The sequence below is a fragment of the Cherax quadricarinatus genome, chromosome 48 (assembly GCF_038502225.1).
Source record: "Cherax quadricarinatus isolate ZL_2023a chromosome 48, ASM3850222v1, whole genome shotgun sequence".
NCBI classification, from domain to species: Eukaryota; Metazoa; Arthropoda; class Malacostraca; order Decapoda; family Parastacidae; genus Cherax; species Cherax quadricarinatus.
In genome coordinates this window covers 6,809,690-6,831,572 of record NC_091339.1, presented here as the reverse complement: position 1 = coordinate 6,831,572, position 21,883 = coordinate 6,809,690, and the positions used below count along the sequence as shown (strand labels likewise).

At 41.0% G+C, this 21,883-nt stretch overlaps 1 protein-coding gene across 2 annotated transcripts in view; it reads right to left on the bottom strand.

The window, feature by feature from the left end:
* Positions 1–17,761: 17,761 nt before the first annotated feature.
* LOC128696195 (translation initiation factor eIF2B subunit alpha-like) overlaps positions 17,762–21,883 on the bottom strand; it is an 82,908-nt gene continuing 78,786 nt past the window's right edge. For both annotated transcript variants that reach the window (XM_070094831.1, XM_070094832.1), the window contains exon 7: positions 17,762–18,117. In XM_070094831.1, coding sequence (XP_069950932.1) covers positions 17,962–18,117 — 156 coding nt within the window. In that variant the 3' untranslated portion in view covers positions 17,762–17,961. The remainder of the gene's footprint in view (positions 18,118–21,883) is intronic.

Here is a 21,883-nt window from a genome sequence, read left to right as displayed (position 1 = left end):
CCCCATGGAGATAAGAGGAAATAAACAAGAACAAAAACTATTAAGAAAATAGAAGAAAACCCAGAGGGGCATGTATACTGTATGTATGTATGTATGTATGTATGTATGTATGTATGTATATATATATAGTATATATATATATATATATATATATATCCTCCATGGGGAAGTGGAACAGAATTCTTCCTCCGTAAGCCATGCGTGTTGTAAGAGGCGACTAAAATGCCGGGAGCAAGGAGCTAGTAACCCCTTCTCCTGTATATATTACTAAATGTAAAAGGAGAAACTTTCGTTTTTCCTTTTGGGCCACCCCGCCTCGGTGGGATACGGCTGGTGTGTTGAAAGATATATATATATATATATATATACAGTGGACCCCCGCATAACGATGGCATCGCATAGCGATTTTTCCGCATAACGATTACTTTTATCGCAAAATTTTTGCCGCGCATACCGATTAAAAACCCGCATACCGATTTTCGTCCGAGACGCGTCCAATGTGCCCTCAGCCAGCCTCACATGTGCCGCTCCGTCCCATTGTTTACCAGCCAGCCTCCGCGGTAACATCCAAGCATACACTCGGAATATTTCGTATTATTACAGTATTTTCGGTGCTGTTTCTGGAAAATAAGTGACCATGGGCCCCAAGAAAGCTTCTAGTGCCAACCCTACACCTCAAAGGGTAAGAATTACTATAGAGATGAAGAAAGAGATAATTGATAAGTATGAAAGTGGAGTGCGTATAGCCGACCTAGTCAAGCTGTACAAGAAACCCCAATCAACCATCGCTACTATTGTGGGCACCAGAAAGACAATCAAGGAAGCTGTTCTTGCCAAAGGTTCAACTGTGTTTTCGAAACAAAGATCGCAATTGATGGAAGATGTTGAGAGACTCTTATTGGTGTGGATAAATGAAAAACAGATAGCAGGAGATAGCGTCTCTCAAGCGATCATATGTGAAAAGGCTAGGAAGTTGCATGAGGATTTAATTAAAAAAATGCCTGCAACTAGTGATGATGTGAGTGAATTTAAGGCCAGCAAAGGTTGGTTTGAGAGATTTAAGAAGCGTAGTGGCATCCATAGTGTGATAAGGCATGGTGAGGCTGCCAGTTCGGACCACAAAGCGGCTGAAAAATATGTGCAGGAATTCAAGGAGTACATAGAAACTGAAGGACTGAAACCTGAACAAGTGTTTAATTGTGATGAAACAGGCCTGTTCTGGAAGAAAATGCCAAGCAGGACCTACATTACTCAGGAGGAAAAGGCACTCCCAGGACATAAGCCTATGAAAGACAGGCTTACTTTGTTGATGTGTGCCAATGCTACTGGTGATTGCAAAGTGAAGCCTTTATTAGTGTATCACTCTGAAACTCCCAGAGCGTTCAGGCAAAAGAATGTCCTCAAGGATAATTTGTGTGTGCTGTGGAGGGCAAACAGTAAGGCATGGGTCACTAGGGAATTTTTCTATAACTGGTTACACCATGCATTTGCCCCCAATGTGAAAAATTACCTAACTGAAAAGAAATTAGAACTTAAGTGCCTCCTGGTGTTAGACAATGCCCCTGGTCATCCTACAGACGTGGCAGAGCGACTTTATGGGGACATGAGCTTCATTAAGGTGAAGTTTTTGCCTCCTAATACCACTCCTCTCCTGCAGCCCATGGACCAGCAGGTTATTTCCAACTTCAAGAAACTGTACACAAAAGCTCTGTTTGAAAGGTGCTTTGTAATGACCTCAGAAACTCAACTGACTCTAAGAGAGTTTTGGAGAGATCACTTTAATATCCTCAATTGTGTAAACCTTATAGGTAAGGCTTGGGAGGAAGTGACAAAGAGGACCTTGAACTCTGCTTGGAAGAAACTGTGGCCAGAATGTGTAGACAAAAGGGATTTTGAAGGGTTTGAGGCTAACCCTGAGAATCCTGTGCCAGTTGAGGAATCCATTGTGGCATTGGGAAAGTCCTTGGGGTTGGAGGTTAGTGGGGAGGATGTGGAAGAGTTGGTGGAGGAGGACAATGAAGAACTAACCACTGATGAGCTGCTAGATCAACTTCAACAGCAAGAGGCCACACCTGAGGAAATTGCTTCGAAGGAGGGGAGAGAGAAATTGAAGAAGTTGCCTACTTCAAAGATTAAGGAAATCTGTGCAAAGTGGCTTGAAGTGCAAACCTTCATGGATGAAAATCACCCTCACACAGCTATTGCAAGCCGTGCTGGTGATTATTACACTGACAATGTTGTGAAACACTTTAGGCAAGTCATAAAGGAACGAGAGGTACAGGCCACTATGGACAGATATCTTGTGCGAAAGAAGTCCAGTGACTCTGAAGCTGGCCCTAGTGGCATTAAAAGAAGAAGGGAAGTAACCCCAGAAAAGGACTTACTACCTCAAGTCCTAATGGAAGGGGATTCCCCTTCTAAACACTAACACACTCTCTCCCCTCCTCCCATCCCATCAATCATCACCAGATCTTCAATAAAAGTAAGTGTCATTTAATTGTGCATGCCTTTTTCAGTTTGTGTGTATTAAAATTAACATTTCATGTGGTAAAAAAAATTTTTTTTCATACTTTTGGGCGTCTTGCACGGATTAATTTTATTTCCATTATTTCTTATGGGGAAAATTCATTCGCATAACGATTATTTCGCATAACGATGAGCCCTCTTGCACGGATTAAAATCGTTAACCGGGGGTCCACTGTATATATATATATATATATATATATATACATATATTATATATATATATATACATATATATATATATATATATATATATATATATATATACACACAGTGGACCCCCGGTTAACGAACTTTTTTCATTCCAGTAGTATGTTCAGGTGCCAGTACTGACCGAATTTTTTCCCATAAGGAATATTGTGAAGTAGATTAGTCCATTTCAGACCCCCAAACATACACATACAAACGCACTTACACACTTACAAAAATACACTTACATAATTGGTCGCATTTGGAGGTGATCGTTAAGCGGGGGTCCACTGTATATATATGTTTTTTTTTTTTTTTTTTTTTTCAACAAGTCGGCCGTCTCCCACCGAGGCAGGGTGACCCAAAAAAAAGAAAGAAAATCCCCAAAAAGAAAATACTTTCATCATCATTCAACACTTTCACCACACTCACACATTATCACTGCTTTTGCAGAGGTGCTCAGAATACAACAGTTTAGAAGCATATATGTATAGAGATACACAACATATCCCTCCAAACTGCCAATATCCCAAACCCCTCCTTTAAAGTGCAGGCATTGTACTTCCCATTTCCAGGACTCAAGTCCGACTATATGAAAATAACCGGTTTCCCTGAATCCCTTCACTAAATATTACCCTGCTCACACTCCAACAGATCGTCAGGTCCCAAGTATCATTCGTCTCCATTCACTCCTATCTAACACGCTCACGCACGCTTGCTGGAAGTCCAAGCCCCTCACCCACAAAACCTCCTTTATCCCCTCTTTCCAACCCTTTCGAGGACGACCCCTACCCCTCTTTCCTTCCCCTATAGATTTATATGCTTTCCATGTCATTCTACTTTGATCCATTCTCTCTAAATGACCAAACCACCTCAACAACCCCTCTTCTGCCCTCTGACTAATGCTTTTATTAACTCCACACCTTCTCCTAATTTCCACACTCCGAATTTTCTGCATAATATTTACACCACACATTGCCCTTAGACAGGACATCTCCACTGCCTCCAACCGTCTCCTCGCTGCTGCATTTACCACCCAAGCTTCACATCCATATAAGAGTGTTGGTACTACTATACTTTCATACATTCCCTTCTTTGCCTCCATAGATAACGTTTTTTGACTCCACATATACCTCAACGCACCACTCACCTTTTTTCCCTCATCAATTCTATGATTAACCTCATCCTTCATAAATCCATCCGCCGACACGTCAACTCCCAAGTATCTGAAAACATTCACTTCTTCCATACTCCTCCTCCCCAATTTGATATCCAATTTTTCTTTATCTAAATCATTTGATACCCTCATCACCTTACTCTTTTCTATGTTCACTTTCAACTTTCTACCTTTACACACATTCTCAAACTCATCCACTAACCTTTGTAATTTTTCTTTAGAATCTCCCATAAGCACAGTATCATCAGCAAAAAGTAACTGTGTCAATTCCCATTTTGAATTTGATTCCCCATAATTTAATCCCACCCCTCTCCCGAACACCCTAGCATTTACTTCTTTTACAACCCCATCTATAAATATATTAAACAACCATGGTGACATTACACATCCCTGTCTAAGACCTACTTTTACCGGGAAGTATTCTCCCTCTCTTCTACACACCCTAACCTGAGCCTCACTATCCTCATAAAAGCTCTTTACAGCATTTAGTAACTTACCACCTATTCCATATACAGTGGACCCCCGGTTAACGATTTTAATCCGTGCAAGAGGGCTCATCGTTATGCGAAATAATCGTTATGCGAATGAATTTTCCCCATAAGAAATAATGGAAATAAAATTAATCCGTGCAAGACGCCCAAAAGTATGAAAAAAATTTTTTTTTACCACATGAAATGTTAATTTTAATACACACAAACTGAAAAAGGCATGCACAATTAAATGACACTTACTTTTATTGAAGATCTGGTGATGATTGATGGGATGGGAGGAGGGGAGAGAGTGTGTTAGTGTTTAGAAGGGGAATCCCCTTCCATTAGGACTTGAGGTAGTAAGTCCTTTTCTGGGGTTACTTCCCTTCTTCTTTTAATGCCACTAGGGCCAGCTTCAGAGTCACTGGACTTCTTTCGCACAAGATATCTGTCCATAGTGGCCTGTACCTCTCGTTCCTTTATGACTTGCCTAAAGTGTTTCACAACATTGTCAGTGTAATAATCACCAGCACGGCTTGCAATAGCTGTGTGAGGGTGATTTTCATCCATGAAGGTTTGCACTTCAAGCCACTTAGCACAGATTTCCTTTATCTTTGTAGTAGGCAACTTCTTCAATTTCTCTCTCCCCTCCTCTGAACCAGTTTCCTCAGGTCTGGCCTCTTGCTCTTGAAGTTGATCTATCAGCTCATCAGTGGTTAGTTCTTCATTGTCCTCCTCCACCAACTCTTCCACATCCTCCCCACTAACCTCCAACCCCAAGGACTTTCCCAATGCCACAATGGATTCCTCAACTGGCACAGGATTCTCAGGGTTAGCCTCAAACCCTTCAAAATCCCTTTTGTCTACACATTCTGGCCACAGTTTCTTCCAAGCAGAGTTCAAGGTCCTCTTTGTCACTTCCTCCCAAGCCTTACCTATAAGGTTTACACAATTGAGGATATTAAAGTGATCTCTCCAAAACTCTCTTAGAGTCAGTTGAGTTTCTGAGGTCATTACAAAGCACCTTTCAAACAGAGCTTTTGTGTACAGTTTCTTGAAGTTGGAAATAACCTGCTGGTCCATGGGCTGCAGGAGAGGAGTGGTATTAGGAGGCAAAAACTTCACCTTAATGAAGCTCATGTCCCCATAAAGTCGCTCTGCCACGTCTGTAGGATGACCAGGGGCATTGTCTAACACCAGGAGGCACTTAAGTTCTAATTTCTTTTCAGTTAGGTAATTTTTCACATTGGGGGCAAATGCATGGTGTAACCAGTTATAGAAAAATTCCCTAGTGACCCATGCCTTACTGTTTGCCCTCCACAGCACACACAAATTATCCTTGAGGACATTCTTTTGCCTGAACGCTCTGGGAGTTTCAGAGTGATACACTAATAAAGGCTTCACTTTGCAATCACCAGTAGCATTGGCACACATCAACAAAGTAAGCCTGTCTTTCATAGGCTTATGTCCTGGGAGTGCCTTTTCCTCCTGAGTAATGTAGGTCCTGCTTGGCATTTTCTTCCAGAACAGGCCTGTTTCATCACAATTAAACACTTGTTCAGGTTTCAGTCCTTCAGTTTCTATGTACTCCTTGAATTCCTGCACATATTTTTCAGCCGCTTTGTGGTCCAAACTGGCAGCCTCACCATGCCTTATCACACTATGGATGCCACTACGCTTCTTAAATCTCTCAAACCAACCTTTGCTGGCCTTAAATTCACTCACATCATCACTAGTTGCAGGCATTTTTTTAATTAAATCCTCATGCAACTTCCTAGCCTTTTCACATATGATCGCTTGAGAGACGCTATCTCCTGCTATCTGTTTTTCATTTATCCACACCAATAAGAGTCTCTCAACATCTTCCATCAATTGCGATCTTTGTTTCGAAAACACAGTTGAACCTTTGGCAAGAACAGCTTCCTTGATTGTCTTTCTGGTGCCCACAATAGTAGCGATGGTTGATTGGGGTTTCTTGTACAGCTTGACTAGGTCGGCTATACGCACTCCACTTTCATACTTATCAATTATCTCTTTCTTCATCTCTATAGTAATTCTTACCCTTTGAGGTGTAGGGTTGGCACTAGAAGCTTTCTTGGGGCCCATGGTCACTTATTTTCCAGAAACAGCACCGAAAATACTGTAATAATACGAAATATTCCGAGTGTATGCTTGGATGTTACCGCGGAGGCTGGCTGGTAAACAATGGGACGGAGCGGCACATGTGAGGCTGGCTGAGGGCACATTGGACGCGTCTCGGACGAAAATCGGTATGCGGGTTTTTAATCGGTATGCGCGGCAAAAATTTTGCGATAAAAGTAATCGTTATGCGGAAAAATCGCTATGTGATGCCATCGTTATGCGGGGGTCCACTGTACTTGCAACATCTGCCACATTGCTCCTCTATCCACTCTATCATATGCCTTTTCTAAATCCATAAATGCAATAAAAACTTCCCTACCTTTATCTAAATACTGTTCACATATATGTTTCAATGTAAACACTTGATCTACACATCCCCTACCCACTCTGAAGCCTCCTTGCTCGTCCGCAATTCTACATTCTGTCTTACCTCTAATTCTTTCAATTATAACCCTACCGTATACTTTTCCTGGTATACTCAGTAAACTTATTCCTCTATAATTTTTACAATCTCTTTTGTCCCCTTTCCCTTTATATAAAGGGACTATACATGCTCTCCGCCAATCCCTAGGTACCTTCCCCTCTTTCATACATTTATTAAACAAAAGTACCAACCACTCCAACACTATATCCCCCCCTGCTTTTAACATTTCTGTCATGATCCCATCAGTTCCAGCTGCTTTACCCCCTTTCATTCTACGTAATGCCTCACGTACCTCCACCACACTTACATTCTGCTCTTCTTCACTCCTAAAAGATGGTATACCTCCCTGGCCAGTGCATGAAATTACCGCCTCCCTTTCTTCCTTAACATTTAAAAGTTCCTCAAAATATTCTCGCCATCTACCTAATACCTCCCTCTCCCCATCTACTAACTCCCCTACTCTGTTTTTAACTGACAAATCCATACTTTCCCTAGGCTTTCTTAACTTGTTTAACTCACTCCAAAATTTTTTCTTATTTTCATAAAAATTTCTTGACAGTGCCTCTCCCACTCTTTCATCTGCTCTCCTTTTGCACTCTCTCACCACTCTCTTCACCTTTCTTTTACTCTCCATATACTCTGCTCTTCTTATAACACTTCTGCTTTGTAAAAACCTCTCGTAAGCTACCTTTTTCTCTTTTATCACACCCTTTACTTCATCATTCCACCAATCACTCCTCTTTCCTCCTGCCCCCACCCTCCTATAACCACAAACTTCTGCCCCACATTCTAATACTGCATTTTTAAAACTATTCCAACCCTCTTCAACCCCCCCACTACCCATCTTTGCACTAGCCCACCTTTCTGCCAATAGTCGCTTATATCTCGCCCGAACTTCCTCCTCCCTTAGTTTATACACTTTCACCTCCCTCTTACTTGTTGTTGCCACCTTCCTCTTTTCCCATCTACCTCTTACTCTAACTGTAGCTACAACTAAATAATGATCCGATATATCAGTTGCCCCTCTATAAACATGTACATCCTGGAGCCTACCCATCAACCTTTTATCCACCAATACATAATCTAACAAACTACTTTCATTACGTGCTACATCATACCTTGTATATTTATTTATCCTCTTTTTCATAAAATATGTATTACTTATTACCAAATTTCTTTCTACACATAGCTCAATTAAAGGCTCCCTATTTACATTTACCCCTGGCACCCCAAAATTACCTACTACTCCCTCCATAACATTTTTACCCACTTTAGCATTGAAATCCCCAACCACCATTACTCTCACACTTGATTCAAAACTCCCCACGCATTCACTCAACATTTCCCAGAATCTCTCTCTCTCCTCTACACTTCTCTCTTCTCCAGGTGCATACACGCTTACTATAACCCACTTTTCACATCCAATCTTTATTTTACTCCACATAATCCTTGAATTTATACATTTGTAGTCCCTCTTTTCCTGCCATAGCTTATCCTTCAACATTATTGCTACTCCTTCTTTAGCTCTAACTCTATTTGAAACCCCTGACCTAATCCCATTTATTCCTCTCCATTGAAACTCTCCCACCCCCTTCAGCTTTGTTTCACTTAAAGCCAGGACATCCAGTTTCTTCTCATTCATAACATCCACAATCATCTCTTTCTTATCATTTGCACAACATCCACGCACATTCAGACTTCCCACTTTGACAATTTTCTTCTTCTTATTCTTTTTAGTAATCTTTACAGGAAAAGGGGTTACTAGCCCATTGTTCCCGGCATTTTAGTTGACTTTTACAACACGCATGGCTTACGGAGGAAAGATTCTTATTCCACTTCCCCATGGATATAAAAGGAAAAGTAATAAGACCAAGAACTATTAAGATAAAATCAAAGAAAACTCAGATGAGTGTGTATAAATAAACGTGTACATGTATGTGTAGTGTGACCTAAGTGTAAGTAGAAGTAGCAAGACGTACCTGTAATCTTGCATATTTATGAGACAGACAAAAGACACCAGCAATCCTACCATCATGTAAAACAATTACAGGCTTTCGTTTTACACTCACTTGGCAGGACGGTAGTACCTGCATGTGTGTACATGCAGGTGTAGCATTTATAGATTTGGAAAAGGTGCATGGCAGCGTGGATAGGGGGGCAATGTGGCAGATGCTGCAGGTGTACGGTATAGGAGGTAGGTTACGGAAAGCAGTCAAGAGTTTTTATCAGGATAGTGAGGCTCAGGTTAGAGTATGTAGGAAAGAGGGAGATTATTTCCCAGTAAAAGTAGGCCTTAGACAAGGATGTGTGATGTCACTGTGGTTGTTCAATATATTTATAGATGGGGTTGTAAGAGAAGTGAATGCGAGGGTCTTGGCAAGAGGTGTGGAGTTAAAAGATAAAGAATCTAACACAAAGTGGGAGTTGTCACAATTGCTTTTTGCTGATGACACTGTGCTCTTGGGAGATTCTGAAGAGAAGTTGCAGAGGCTGGTGGATGAATTTGGTAGGGTATGTATAAGAAGAAAATTAAAAGTGAATACAGGAAAGAGTAAGGTTATGAGGATAAAAAGATTAGGTCATGAAAGGTTGGATATCAGATTGGAGGGAGAGAGTATGGAGGAGGTGAATGTATTCAGATATTTGGGAGTGGACCTGTCAGCAGATGGGTCTATGAAAGATGAGGTGAATCATAAAATTGACGAGGGGAAAACGGTGAGCAGTGCACTTAGGAGTCTGTGGAGACAAAGAACTTTGCCCTTGGAAGCAAAGAGGGGAATGTATAAGAGTACAGTTTTACCAATGCTCTTGTATGGGTGTGAAGCATGGGTGATGAATGTAGCAGTGAGGAGAAGGCTGGAGGTAGTGGAGATGTCATGTCTGAGCACAATGTGTGGTGTGAATATAATGCAGAGAATTCATAGTTTGGAAGTTAGGAGGAGGTGTGGGATTGCCAAAACTGTAGTCCAGAGGGCTGAGGAATGGTTGTTGAGGTGGTTCAGACATGAAGAGAGAATGGAACGAAACAGAATGACTTCAAGAGTGTATAAATCTGTAATGGAGGGAAGGCGGGGTAGGGGTCGGCCTAGGAAAGGGTGGAGGGAGGGGGTAAAGGAGGTTTTGTGTGCGAGGGAAACCGGCAGGCCAGACTTGAGTCCTGGAGATGGAAAGTACAGTGGACCTCAGCCTTACGATATTAATCCATTCCTGAGAGCTCATCTTAAGCCGAAATTATTGTTAGCCGAATTAATTTTCCCAGTAAGAAATAATGGAAATCAAATTAATCCGTTCCTGACACCCCAAAGTATGAAAAAAATTTTTTTTTTACCACATGAAATATTAATTTTAATACACACAAACTGAAGAAGACATGCACAATTACTACTCTACTAAGAATAGAATACATGACACTTACTTCTTTGAAGATCTGGTGATGGTTGATGGGATGGGAGGAGGGGAGTGTGTGGAGGTTATTGTTTAGAAGGGGAATCCCCTTCCATTAGCACTTGAGGTAGCAAGTCCTTTTCCGGGGTTGCTTCCCTTCTTCTTTTAATGCCACTAGGACCAGCTTGAGAGTCACTGGACCTCTGTCGCACAACAAATCTGTCCATAGAGCTCTGTACCTCCCATTCCTTTAAGACTTTCCTAAAATGAGCCATAACATTGTCACTGTACAGGTTGCCAACACGGCTTGCAGTAGCTGTGTCAGGGTGATTTTCATCTGTAAAGGTTTGCAATTCAACCCACTTTGCACATATTTCCTTAATCTTTGAAGTAGGCAACTTCCTCAATTTCTCTCTCCCCTCCTCTGAAGCAGTTTCCTCAGGTCTGGCCTCTTGCTGTTGAAGATGATCTTGCAGCTCATCAGTGGTTAGTTCTTCATTGTCCTCCTCCACCAACTCTTCCACATCCTCCCCACTAACCTCCAATCCCAAGAACTTCGCCATTGCCGCAATGGATTCCACAACTGGCATACGCTTCTCAGGGTTAGCCCCAAACCCTTCAAAATCCCTTTCTGCTACACATTGTGGCCACAGTTTCTTCCAAGCAGAGTTCAAGGTCCTCTTAGTCACTCCCTCCCAAGCATTACCTATAAGGTTTACACAAGTGAGGATACTAAAGCGATCTTTCCAAAACTCTTTTAGTCAGTCGAGTGTCTGAGGTCACTTCAAAGCACTTTTGAAACATAGCTTTTGTGTAGAGTTTTTTGAAATTTGAAATGACCTGCTGGTCCATGGGCTACAGGAGAGGAGTGGTATTAAGAGGCAAAAACTTGACCTTAATGAAGCTTATGTCCCCAGAAAGTCACTTTGCCAAATCTGAAGGATGACCAGGAGCATTGTCTAATACCAGGAGGCACTTAAGGTCCAATTTCTTTTCCATTAGTGGGGGCAAATGCATGGTGTAACCAGTCATAGAAAAAGTCCCTAGTGACCCCTGCCTTACTGTTTGCCCTCCACAGTACACACAAATTATCCTTGAAGACATAGTTTTGCCTGAATGCTCTGGGAGTTTCAGAGTGATACACCAATAAAGGCTTCACTTTGCAATCACCACTAGCATTAGCACACATCAAAAGAGTAAGCCTGTCTTTCATAGGCTTATGTCCTGGGAGTGCCTTTTCCTCCTGATTAATGTAGGTCCTACTTGGCATTTTCTTCCAAAACAGGCCTGTTTCGTCGCAATTAAACACTTGTTCAGGTTTCAATTCCTCACTGTCTATGTACTCCTTGAATTCCTTCACATATTTTTCAGCCGCTTTTTGGTCCAAACTGGCAGCCTCACCATGCCTTATCACACTATGTATGCCACTACGATTCTTAAATCTCTCAAACCAACCTTTGCTGGCCTTAAATTCACTCACATCACCACTAGTTGCAGGCATTTTTCTAATTAAATCATCATGCAACTTCCTAGCCGTTTCACATATGATCGTTTGAGAGATGCTATCTCCTGCTATCTGTTTTTCGTTTATCCACACCAATAACAGTCTCTCAACATCTTCTATCACATGCGATCTCTGTTTCGAAAACAAACTTGCACCTTTTGCAAGAACAGCTTCCTTGATTGCCGTTTTGTTGGCCAAGATAGTAGCGATGGTTGATTGGGGTTTGTTGTACAACCTGGCCAGCTCAGAGACATGCACTCCACTTTCATACTTAGCAATTATCCCTTTCTTCATTTCCATAGTAATTTTCACCCTTTTTACCACAGGGTTGGCACTAGAAGCTTTCTTGGGGCCCATGGTGACTTATTTTGCAGTTACAAGCACTAAAAACACTGTGATTATATGAAATGTACCGAATCTATGCTTAGATGCGACTGCACTGGCTGGCTTGTAAACACTGGCACCCACAGGGCAGCTGAGGCCACACATGGGACATGTCCTGGACGAATCACGTAAGGCGAGTTTATCGTGAGGCGAGGCAAAATTTTTGCGTTCAAATGCTTCGTATGGCGGATTTAACGTAACGCAATGCGTTCGTAAGGCGGGGGTCCACTGTACAGTGTCTGCACTCTGATGGAGGAGTGTTAATGTTGCAGTTTTGTAAACTGTAGTGTAAAGGACCCCTCTGGCAAGACTGTGATGGAGTGAATGATGATGAAAGTTTTTCTTTTGGGGGCACCCTGCCTTGGTGGGAATTGGCCGATGTGTTAATAATAAAATAAAAAAAAATGCAGGTGTAGTGTGACCTAAGTGCAAGTAGAAGTAGCAAGATATACTTGGTATCCTGCATGTTTATGAGACAGAAAAAAAAGACACCAGCAATCCTACTATTTCACACTCACTTGGTAGGATGGTAGTACCTCCCTAGGTGGTTGCCATCTACCAACCTACTACCTAGGTCGTATGTAAATAATGTACATAATTGCAGTGGGTGAGTAGATGACATCTCACTGACCACCTAGAAGAGAGAAGAGAGTTGAGCTGGTGGTGGGGATATCAGATTTTGATGGTAGTAATGTTAGTTTTATATGCCTAGGTAAGGTATGTTAAACTTATTTTTCAAGTGTTTACTGGTATGCCTCACCTCTGTTTTATGTTGGTGTCCTATGAACTCCTGGATCAAATATTTTAAGGGTTATGGTTATGGTGGAACTAGATTAGATTATTATTATTCTTTCTTTCAACACACCGGCCATATCCCACCAAGGCAGGGTGGCCCAAAAAGAAAAACAAAAGTTTCTCTTTTAAATTTAGTAATTTATACGGGAGAAGGGGTTACTAGCCCCTTGCTCCCGGCATTTTAGTCGCCTCTTACAACACGCATGGCTTACGGAGGAAGAATTCTGTTCCACTTTCCCATGGAGATAAGAGGAAATAAACAAGAACAAGAACTAGAAAGAAAATAGAAGAAAACCCAGAGGGGTGTTTATATATATGCTTGTACATGTATGTGTAGTGTGACCTAAGCGTAAGTAGAAGTAGCAAGACATACCTGAAATCTTGCATGTTTATGAGACAGACAAAAGACACCAGCAATCCTACCATCATGTAAAACAATTACAGGTTTTCATTGTACACTCACTTGGCAGGACGGTAGTACCTCCCTGGGCGGTTGCTGTTTACCAACCTACTACCTAGGATTATTATTATTATTATTATTCTTTTCAGTAATTTTTACAGGAAAAGAGGTTACTAGCTCATTGTTCCTGGCATTTTAGTTGACTTTTACAACACGCATGGCTTACAGAGGAAAGATTCTTATTCCACTTCCCCATGGATATAAAAGGAAAAGTAATAAGACCAAGAACTATTAATATAAAATCAGAGAAAACTCAGATGAGTGTGTATAAATAAACATGTACATGTATGTGTAGTGTGACCTAAGTGTAAGTAGAAGTAGCAAGACGTACCTGTAATCTTGCATATTTATGAGACAGACAAAAGACACCAGCAATCCTACCATCATGCAAAACAATTACAGGCTTTCGTTCACACTCACTTGGCAGGACGGTAGTACCCCCCTGGGTAGTTGCTGTCTACCAACCTACTACCTACAAAAGGAGGGGTTCGGGATATTAGCAGTTTGGAGGGATATGTTGTGTATCTTTATAGGTATATGCTTCTAAACTGTTGTGTTCTGAGCACCTCTGCAAAAGCAGTGATTATGTGTGAGTGAGGTGAAAGTGTTGAATGATGATGAAAGTATTTTCTTTTTGGTGATTTTCTTTCTTTTTTGGGTCACCCTGCCTCGGTGGGAGACGGCCGACTTGTTAAAAAAAAAATTATTATTATTATTATTATTATTATTATTATTATTATTATTATTTTTTTTTTTATTTTTTATTATCACACCGGCCGATTCCCACCAAGGCAGGGTGGCCCGAAAAAGAAAAACTTTCACCATCATTTACTCCATCACTGTCTTGCCAGAAGGGTGCTTTACACTACAGTTTTTAAACTGCGACATTAACACCCCTCCTTCAGAGTGCAGGCACTGTACTTCCCATCTCCAGGACTCAAGTCCGGCCTGCCGGTTTCCCTGAATCCCTTCATAAATGTTACTTTGCTCACACTCCAACAGCACGTCAAGTATTAAAAACCATTTGTCTCCATTCACTCCTATCAAACACGCTCACGCATGCCTGCTGGAAGTCCAAGCCCCTCGCACACAAAACCTCCTTTACCCCCTCCCTCCAACCCTTCCTAGGCCGACCCCTACCCCGCCTTCCTTCCACTACAGACTGATACACTCTTGAAGTCATTCTGTTTCGCTCCATTCTCTCTACATGTCCGAACCACCTCAACAACCCTTCCTCAGCCCTCTGGACAACAGTTTTGGTAATCCCGCACCTCCTCCTAACTTCCAAACTACGAATTCTCTGCATTATATTCACACCACACATTGCCCTCAGACATGACATCTCCACTGCCTCCAGCCTTCTCCTCGCTGCAACATTCATCACCCACGCTTCACACCCATATAAAAGCGTTGGTAAAACTATACTCTCATACATTCCCCTCTTTGCCTCCAAGGACAAAGTTCTTTGTCTCCACAGACTCCTAAGTGCACCACTCACTCTTTTTCCCTCATCAATTCTATGATTCACCTCATCTTTCATAGACCCGTCCGCTGACACGTCCACTCCCAAATATCTGAATACGTTCACCTCCTCCATACTCTCTCCCTCCAATCTGATATTCAATCTTTCATCACCTAATCTTTTTGTTATCCTCATAACCTTACTCTTTCCTGTATTCACCTTTAATTTTCTTCTTTTGCACACCCTACCAAATTCATCCACCAATCTCTGCAACTTATTATTATTATTGTTAGATTACTGAGGGGGTAGGGGGTCATCCTAGGAAAGGATGGAGGGAGGGGTGTAAAAGAGGTTTTGTGCACAAGGGGCCTAGACATGCAGCAGGCATGTGTGTGTGTGTTAGATAGGAGTGAATGCAGATGAATGGTTTTGGGGACCTGGCGAGATGTTGGAGTGTGAGCAGGATAATATTTTGTGAACGGATTCAGGGAAACTGGTTAGCTGGACTTGAGTCCTGGAGGTGGGAAGTACAATGCCTGCACTTTAAAGGAGGGGTTTGGGATATTGGATGTTTGGAGTGACATCCAAACTGTCATACCTGGGCACCTCTGCCAAGACAGTGATTATGTGTGAATGATGATGAAAGTGTTGAATAATAGTGCAAGTGTTTCTTTCTTTTTTGGGGTTGCCCTGCCTCGGTGGGAGAAGGCTGACGTGTTAAAAAAATTAACTGATCTTTCTATTGTTTACCACATATAAATACGCAAGTTCATTTAGGTACAATTTTTCCACAATTTTAGATGATTACAATTGTCTTACTCACCTGTGTAACTTACCTAGGATAACCCTCGCACTAGTATTAAGATAAAATAAAGATTTATTAAAAAGTTAACCACTTTTATCTTGTCTAAACTTAAGTAGTTATTATGTACTAGGATTGCCCAAAATGCTTCGGCATGAGAGTGTCTTTCTTTGTACTTAACAAATCAAAATTGTAATTACACTTATTTCCACCGAGATTCTTGAGGTAGAAGGTGTAGCAGAGTACAGGAGTATGTAAATACTATGTTTATTTACGTACAATTTACACATTTTCTGATGATTTAAAATTGCCTTAAATAGCATGTGTAAATTACATAGGATAACCAAAAATGTCAAAGTGACTTATTTCCATAGACTACATACCGTGAAAAATTTTCGCCTCAGGGAAATGAAACTACTCTCTCCTACCTCAGACTCAACCTTATTAAGTTTAATTTTCCCCATGTTTTTTCTGTCCCCTTACAGAGGTTGGACCTAGAAGTCTAGAAGGAAGCGTGGCATTTTAAAATATAATGATCTAATATTTTACAATACTGCACAGTAGTATACTTTAGTCTTTGTTATTTAGTATTATGTTTCAGTACACATAAATACTGCATGTGTATTGTAAGAAATAATTATACTGTATTTTAGTAATCATTTGTTTTGATTGTCCTTTGCTCACCTTATTCACTGAAGACTTCATGAGCTTCATGGCAGAAGTTAACTATTGTTTCTTTTATCCAATTTAATCAGATGTAGTACCCAGAAGGTTGAGGAGGGGTTGTTGAGATGGTTTAGACATTTAGGGAGGATGGAACAAAACAATAACTTGGAGGGTGTATAAATCTAAAGTGGAAGGTAGGTGGGGAAGGGGTCATGCTAGGAAGGATTGGAGGGTGGGGTCATGCTAGGAAGGATTGGAGGGTGGGGTCATGCTAGGAAGGATTGGAGGGTGGGGTCATGCTAGGAAGGATTGGAGGGTGGGGTCATGCTAGGAAGGATTGGAGGGTGGGGTCATGCTAGGAAGGATTGGAGGGTGGGGTCATGCTAGGAAGGATTGGAGGGTGGGGTCATGCTAGGAAGGATTGGAGGGTGGGGTCATGCTAGGAAGGATTGGAGGGTGGGGTCATGCTAGGAAGGATTGGAGGGTGGGGTCATGCTAGGAAGGATTGGAGGGTGGGGTCATGCTAGGAAGGATTGGAGGGTGGGGTCATGCTAGGAAGGATTGGAGGGTGGGGTCATGCTAGGAAGGATTGGAGGGTGGGGGCAAAGGAGGTTTTGTGTGCAAGGAGCTTAGACTTCCAGCAGGTGTCCATGAGCATATTAGATAGAAGAGAGTGGAAGCAAATGGTTTTTACGACTTGACGTGCTGTTGGAGGTGAGCAAAGTAACATTTACGAAGGGATTCAGGGAAACCGGTTAGTAGGCCTTGAGTCCTGGAGGTGGGAAATACAGTACCTGTGCTCTGCAGAACAGGTGTAGATATGTTGCAGTTTTTTTATCTATAGTGTCATATGCCTTTGGCAAGACAGTGATGGAGTGAGTGATGATAAAAGTGTGTTTCTTCTTTTTCGAGTCACCCTGCCTTGGTGGGAAATGGCCGATGTATTAATAAAAAAAATAAATCAGGGGTCATAATAGCGCTTGTGGAATAGGAGGCATTCAGGTTAAATTCAAGGAAGGGGAAGATAACTTCAGTTTTTTGGATCAAGAGCCCCTCACCAGCATAAGGTTCCCTCGAGAAATCAACATTGATGAGAGCGTTGAAACTCCACTTATACATAAAAAGATGCGTGTCATGTTTTTCCCACACAACCAATTAATGGGATTTTTTTTTTTTAGAAAGACCAGCCATCTCCCAACAAGGCAGGGAGACCCAAAAAAGAAGAAACACTTTCACCATCACTCATTCCACCACTGTCTTGCCAGAGGGGTGCCGATTCTACAGTTCAAAGCTGCAAATATTTGCACCTCTCTTTCAAGTGCAGGCACTGCACTCTTTGAAGAGTTTATTTTATCAGGTCATAAGTCACATTCATAATATATAGCATCATATTTTTAATTTGCCATTAAATACAAAACATACAATTAATTTTTCAGTCTTTTGTATCAATGAGTGTAGCAAGAGTTTTATTTCTCAACAGAACTCACATTATTCACCCATCTTAGTGTTGCAGCTTAAAAAGTCAAGTGTTTTACTGCAGCACATAATCTTCTTTTAAATTTCTTATCTATTGATTTATCTATGTATAAAGCTTGATGAGATGCTCGGTGACAGCTGATGTGGGTAATACCCCAAGATCGGTGTAGAGGAGGGTCAAATTCTGTGGTGGAGTGTAGTCAACTAGTGGATGTGCACTTTTTAAATCTCGATCAGATTTCAGGACAGATGCTCGATGCTGTAGATAGAAAAAAATTCTTAAACAAATATACATCATTGCATGCACTGTCTCACCAATGTTACAGTCATTTGCTCCATTTAGTTCAACAAGCATTTGTACTCTTAAATTTAGAGGATGGCATATATATACTACAAATTTTTATTTTTTATAGGGGTTCACCAGTAAACCAGCATAAGGCCTCAGTCAGATGACCAAAAGCTCCAGTGGTGGGTCATCATATAACTAAAACCCAACTCACACCAGAAGATAACTGTTCTGTTTCCTGGGTTATCCTGACCCAGAATAACCCATAAAAATCAAACAATGTGGCATATTTTCATGTTTCAAGGAGTATCACACCTTGAAACAATTGTAATATCGTAGGATTTCCTTGTACAAAGCATACAAATTTTTATAATAAAAAAGTACAACATTATGTAGATTTAACCTAGGATAATCCAATAAAGTCAAACAATGTGACTTACTTCCATATTTTGATGAATATTACAACTTGAAACGATTACAATATCACAGGATTTCCCTCTGCATAGTATTAGAAGATAAAACTTGTGAAAAATAATCACAATTTGGCATCAATAAATTGTAAAAAATAAATATCACTGTGCATTTATGCTGCTGTTACCAACAAGTGATAATTTTTTGCCAACTTCAACATACGATGTGTTTTCTTTTCATAGTTCTATTTAGAAAAACAGATTCTTTCAAACCAATTAAAATTTCAGGGCCTGTCATGGGTTATACTGATACTCATAAGAATGACCAAAACAAAAAGATTTGGGCATAGGAAAGTCATTGAACATATTTTCTATGGTTAGTTTTCAGTTTAGGAGTCACATGACAAGTAATAATTTAAGAACTGGGTGCCAAGAAACAATTTATGGTCATGTACCAATTAACAATGTAGGGTTCACGAGGCAAGTCAAAAAATGTGAACTATAAAAAACTTGCAAATAATGTAACAAATTTACTAGTAAATAATGTAAGCAATTTACCAGTAAAAAGAAAACATGTTTATACCTGTACAGTCATGCCCCATTTTACGTCATTTCGGTCTACGTCAAATTTGCCTTTACACCACTTTTCTAGAGTAAATTTCAGTTCAGCGAATGTCATTACGTCCGAGTTTATGTCAGTCAGCAACGTCACCTAGCTCATAATTTTTTTGTCTTCATTATTCTTTAAAAAACATGATTAAAATGTGTTTTCAGTGTTCTTTAAGATTTAGCAATACAGTAGACCCCTGAGTTTCATGAGCGTCGCGCTTCGTGAATTTTGACTTTCAGCAACTTTTTTCATCAAAATATAGCCACGCGTTTCGTGATTTACCTCGTGCGCACACAAGGGTGCTCCACACACCATTCAGAGTCAGTATGCCACTGTTTTTGGGCGAGTGACCATCACCTCATGCGTTCATAAGATATATTTCATAATATTCCATTCTTTTTTGTGCCTGCAACTGCTAAATAAGCCACCATGGGCCCAAAGAAAGATCCCATTCAATGATCGCTTCCATCGTGGCAAAGAAAAAGGAAATAAAGGAAGCTGTTGTTGTGAAAGAGGTCGATACGCTGACAAAAAAGAGATTGCAAATAACCAAAGATGTTGAGAATTTGTTGTTGCTGTAGATCAACCAAATACAATTAGCAGGAGACAGTATTATGCAGTCGATAATTTGTAAAAAGGCAAGGCAGATGCATGCCGATCTCATAAAGAAAATGCCTGGAATGAGTGCTGATGTTAGTGAATTTAAGGCCAGCAAAGGCTGGTTTGAGAGATTTAAGAAGTGTAGTGGCATACACAGTGTGGTAAGGCATGGCAAGGCTGCAAGTTCTGACATGTGTGCGGCTGAAAAATTCGTGCATGAATTCAAGGTGTACACAGAAGATGAAGGATTCATCCCCCAACAAGTGTTCAATTGTGATAAAACAGGCCTCTTTTGGAAGAAAATGCCAAAGAGGACCTACAGCCACAGGAGGAAATGGCACTGCCAGGACACAAGCCTATGAAAGACAGGCAAACTCTTTTGTTCTGTGGTAAAGCTAGTGGGGATTTCAAAGTGAACCCTTTACTGGTGTATCACTCTGAAAATCCCAGAGGGTTCAAGAAAAACACTGTTGCCAAGAGTAAATTATGTATGATGTGAAAGGCTAACAGTAAGGCGCAGGTCACAAGGGAAATTTTTCCTTGATTGGTTCAATGAAGTGTTTGGCCCGAGTGTGAAGGAATACCCCCTGGAAAAAAAATTGCCACTCAAGTGCCTCCTGGCAATGGACAATGCTCCTGCTCATCCTCCAGACTTGGATGACCATATGGTGGAGGAGTTTAGTTTCATCACAGTGAAGTTCTTGCCCCCTAATACCAGCAGATCATTTCAAACTTCAAAAAACTGTACACCAAAGCAATGTTTCAAAGGTGCTTTGATGTGACCTCAGACAATGAAATGACCCTGAGAGAGTTCTGAAAGGATCACTTCAATATCCTCAGTTGCATAAGCCTTATAGATAAGGCTTGGCAGGGAGTGACTTCCAGGACTTTGAACTCTGCTTGGAGAAAATTGTGGCCAGAATGTGTCCTCAACAAGGATTTTGAAGGGTTTGAGGCTGACCATGTCGACCCTACGCCTGTTGTGGAATGTACTGTGGCATTGGGGAATGCCATGGGGTTGGATGTGAGTGGCGAGGATGTGGAAGAGTTGGTGGAGGATCACAATGAAGAGCTAACCACTTAAGAGCTGCAAGAGCTTCATCTGCAACAGCAACAGACCACAGCTGAGGAAATTGCTTCAGAGGAGGAAGAAAAATGGAAGAAGGTGCCTACTTCAGAGATTAAGGAGATTTGTGCAATGTGGAGTAGGGTGCAAACATTTATGGAGAAACATAACCCTAACAAAGCTGTTGCAAGCTGTGTCAGCAACATATACAATGACAATGCCTTGTCCCATTTTAGGACAAGGCATTGTCATTGTCATTGAGATGTCTGTTTCTGGCATCTTTAAGACGCCAGAAACAGAGATCTCTGGAACAATTTTTTGAGCGACAGAGGTCCAGTGACTCTCAAGCTGGTCCTAGTGGCATTAAAATACAAAGAAGGGAAGTAACCCTGGATAAGAACTTGGTACCTAAAGTCTTTATGGAAGGGGATTCCCTTTCCAAACAATGGTGTAATTTTTCCATCCTCTCCCCTCCTCCCATCTTCCATACACCAATAAGAGTTTACAATAAAGGTAAGTGTGATGTTATTATTGTTTTATACTTGATTTCTCATTCTTTTCTGTTTGTAAATCTATATTTAATCTATAAAAAAAATAATTTTTGCTAATACTTTTGGGTTTCTGGAACGGATTAATTGGATTTACATTATTTCTTATGGGGAAAATGGTTTCGACATTTGTGAATTTCGACTTTCTGCAGACTCTTTGGAACTGATTAATCACGAAACTCGGGGAGCCACTGTCGTTATATTCTTTTGCGTTTTTTTTTTTAACACGTCAGCCATTTTCCATTGAGGCAGGGTGACCCAAAAAGAAAGAAAAAACTTTCATTATCATTCAACACTCTCACCATCAATCATACATAATCACTGTCTTTGCAGAAGTGCTCAGATACGACAGTTTAGATGTCACTCCAAATGGCCAATATCCCAAACCCCTCCTTTAAAGTACAGGTATTATACTTCCCGCTTCCAGGACTCAAGTCTGGCTAACCAGTTTCCCTGAATCCCTTCACAAAATATTACCCTGTTCACACTCCAACAGCTCATAAGG